We start from the raw sequence: 2,438 nt of genomic DNA, 5'->3' as shown, positions 1-2,438 counted from the left end.
CCCCCCAAATCACAGAATGGTGAAAAAACCCATGGGAAGGACCTTAAAGCCCCCCCAGTGCCACCCCTTGCCCTGGACAGGGACACCTCCCACCAGCCCAGGTTGCCCAAAGCCCCCTCCAACCTGGTCTTGAGCCCCTCCAGGGATGGGGCAGCCACAGCTTCTCTGGCCAACCTGGGCCAGGCTCTCACCACCCTCACACCAAAGAATTTCCTCCCCAGATCTCACCTAAATCTCCCAATTTTTGATTGAAAACCCTTCCCCCTCGTCCTATGGCTCCACTCCCCAAACACCATCCCTGGAGGGATCTAAAAGCCGGTGCTGAGGGCCATGGGGCAGTGGTGGGTTGGGCAGTGGTGGGTTGGTGGTTGGGCTTGATGACCTTCAAGGTCTCTTCCAACCCAGGGAAGTGGTGGAATCGCCACAGAATCACAGAATGTTTGGGGTTGGAAGGGACCTTAAAGCTCATCCAGTTCCATCCCTTCTGGTGGCTGGGACATCTTCAAGGAGACCAGGTTGCCCAAAGCCCCCTCCATCCTGGCCTTGAACCCCTCCAGGGATGGGGCAGCTTCTCTGAGCAACCTGGTGGTGTTGGGGGGCGAGAAACTCCATAAGAGGCCAGAAAGCCCCCCACCCCCTGGGCTGCAACCCCAACCCCATGGCCAGCAGGGCCAGGGTGGGGATTCTGTCCCTCTGGGGAGACCCCCCACCCAGCCGGTGCTGCCTCCAGCTCTGGGGCTGCCAACATCCCAAGGACGTGGAGCTGTTGGAGTGGGGCCAGAGGAGGCCCCGGAGATGCTGGGAGGGCTGGAGCCCCTCTGCTGGGAGGGGGGGCTGAGAGAGTTGGGGGCTTCAGCCTGGAGAAGAGACTTCTTTGGTGTGAGGGTGGTGAGAGCCTGGCCCAGGTTGCCCAGAGAAGCTGTGGATGCTCTGTCCCTGAAGGTTCAAGGCCAGGTTGGAGGGGGCTTTGGGCAACCTGTTCTGGTGGGAGGTGGCCCTTCCACCAGAATCCCTTCCCTGGAACTGGATGGTCTTAAAGATCCTTTCCAACCCCAAACATTCTGTGATTCTGTGGTGATTCCACCACTTCCCTGGGTTGGAAGAGACCTTGAAGGTCATCAAGCCCAACCACCAACCCACCACTGCCCAACCCACCACTGCCCCATGGCCCTCAGCACCGGCTTTTAGATCCCTCCAGGGATGGTGTTTGGGGAGTGGAGCCATAGGACGAGGGGGAAGGGTTTTCAACCAAAAAATAGGAGATTTAGGTGAGATCTGGGGAAGAACTGAAACAGGGCGGGTTTGGATACTGGGGGGGGGAACACGTGTCTCAGAGTTGGCTTTTCTCCCCCAAAAGCTGACCAGTGAGGACATGATCGCAGCGTTCTCCCAGGCCGTGGACTGGTGAGTCCCTCCTGGGTGGACTGGGAAAGGGGGTTTCTGGGCGAAGGGGTGGGAGGCACAAGGACCCCCCCCCTTTTTTAATATGCTCATCCTCCGCCTTGGATGGATTTTGGGGGGGCAAGTATTTCCCCGTTGCCTCCAGCCCCCCAAGTTCACTTGGGCAACCTGTTCTGGTGGGAGGTGGCCCTTCCACCAGAATCCCTTCCCTGGAACTGGATGGTCTTAAAGATCCTTTCCAACCCCAAACATTCTGTGATTCTGTGGTGATTCCACCACTTCCCTGGGTTGGAAGAGACCTTGAAGGTCATCAAGCCCAACCACCAACCCACCACTGCCCAACCCACCACTGCCCCATGGCCCTCAGCACCGGCTTTTAGATCCCTCCAGGGATGGTGTTTGGGGAGTGGAGCCATAGGACGAGGGGGAAGGGTTTTCAACCAAAAATTGGGAGATTGAGGTGGGATCTGGGGAAGAACTTCTTTGGTGTGAGGGTGGTGAGAGCCTGGCCCAGGTTGGCCAGAGAAGCTGTGGCTTCCCCATCCCTGGAGGGGTTCAAGGCCAGGTTGGAGGGGGCTTTGGGCAACCTGGGCTGGTGGGAGGTGTCCCTGCCCAGGGCAAGGGGTGGCACTGGGGGGGCTTTATGGTCCTTTCCCACCCAAAACCATTCCATGGTTTGGAGGGGATGGGGACAGTTGTCCCTACCTTGGTGTGACCAAAGCCTGGGGTGAGGAGGATCTGACCCCGCTTTCTGCTGCAGGCGGGACGTGGGGCTGCGGGGGGTGCTGAAGGAACTTGCCGACGCCGAGGAAGAGGAGGGTGAGTCGGGGAGACCCCAGGGGATCTTTGGGGCTTCCCTTGGGTCCCTTTTGTCCCCTTTTCCATCGTCCCCCATCCATCCTGAGGTCCTTCTCCCTCCCCAGGGCTGCGGTGGCTGAAGACGGCGGCGAGCTCGGCGCTGGCCATTTGCCACGGGCTCTCCTCCCTCCATGGCTCCCTCTTCCCACACCTCTCCGTGAGTGGGTTTTTTTCTGGGG

General features: G+C 59.5%; 1 protein-coding gene across 1 annotated transcript in view; it reads left to right on the top strand.

Moving 5' to 3' along the window:
- The first annotated feature begins 1,372 nt into the window (after window positions 1–1,372).
- Window positions 1,373–2,438, top strand: part of LOC106898178 (aladin-like) — a 10,879-nt gene continuing 9,813 nt past the window's right edge. Inside the window, exons 1-3 of the mRNA XM_014959290.1 lie at window positions 1,373–1,404; window positions 2,162–2,220; window positions 2,325–2,416. Of these exons, the coding sequence (XP_014814776.1) occupies window positions 1,373–1,404; window positions 2,162–2,220; window positions 2,325–2,416 (183 nt within the window). The remainder of the gene's footprint in view (window positions 1,405–2,161; window positions 2,221–2,324; window positions 2,417–2,438) is intronic.

This window comes from Calidris pugnax, unplaced genomic scaffold (assembly GCF_001431845.1).
Source record: "Calidris pugnax isolate Ruff unplaced genomic scaffold, ASM143184v1 scaffold324, whole genome shotgun sequence".
NCBI classification, from domain to species: Eukaryota; Metazoa; Chordata; class Aves; order Charadriiformes; family Scolopacidae; genus Calidris; species Calidris pugnax.
This window is presented reverse-complemented; position numbering and strand designations above follow the sequence as displayed.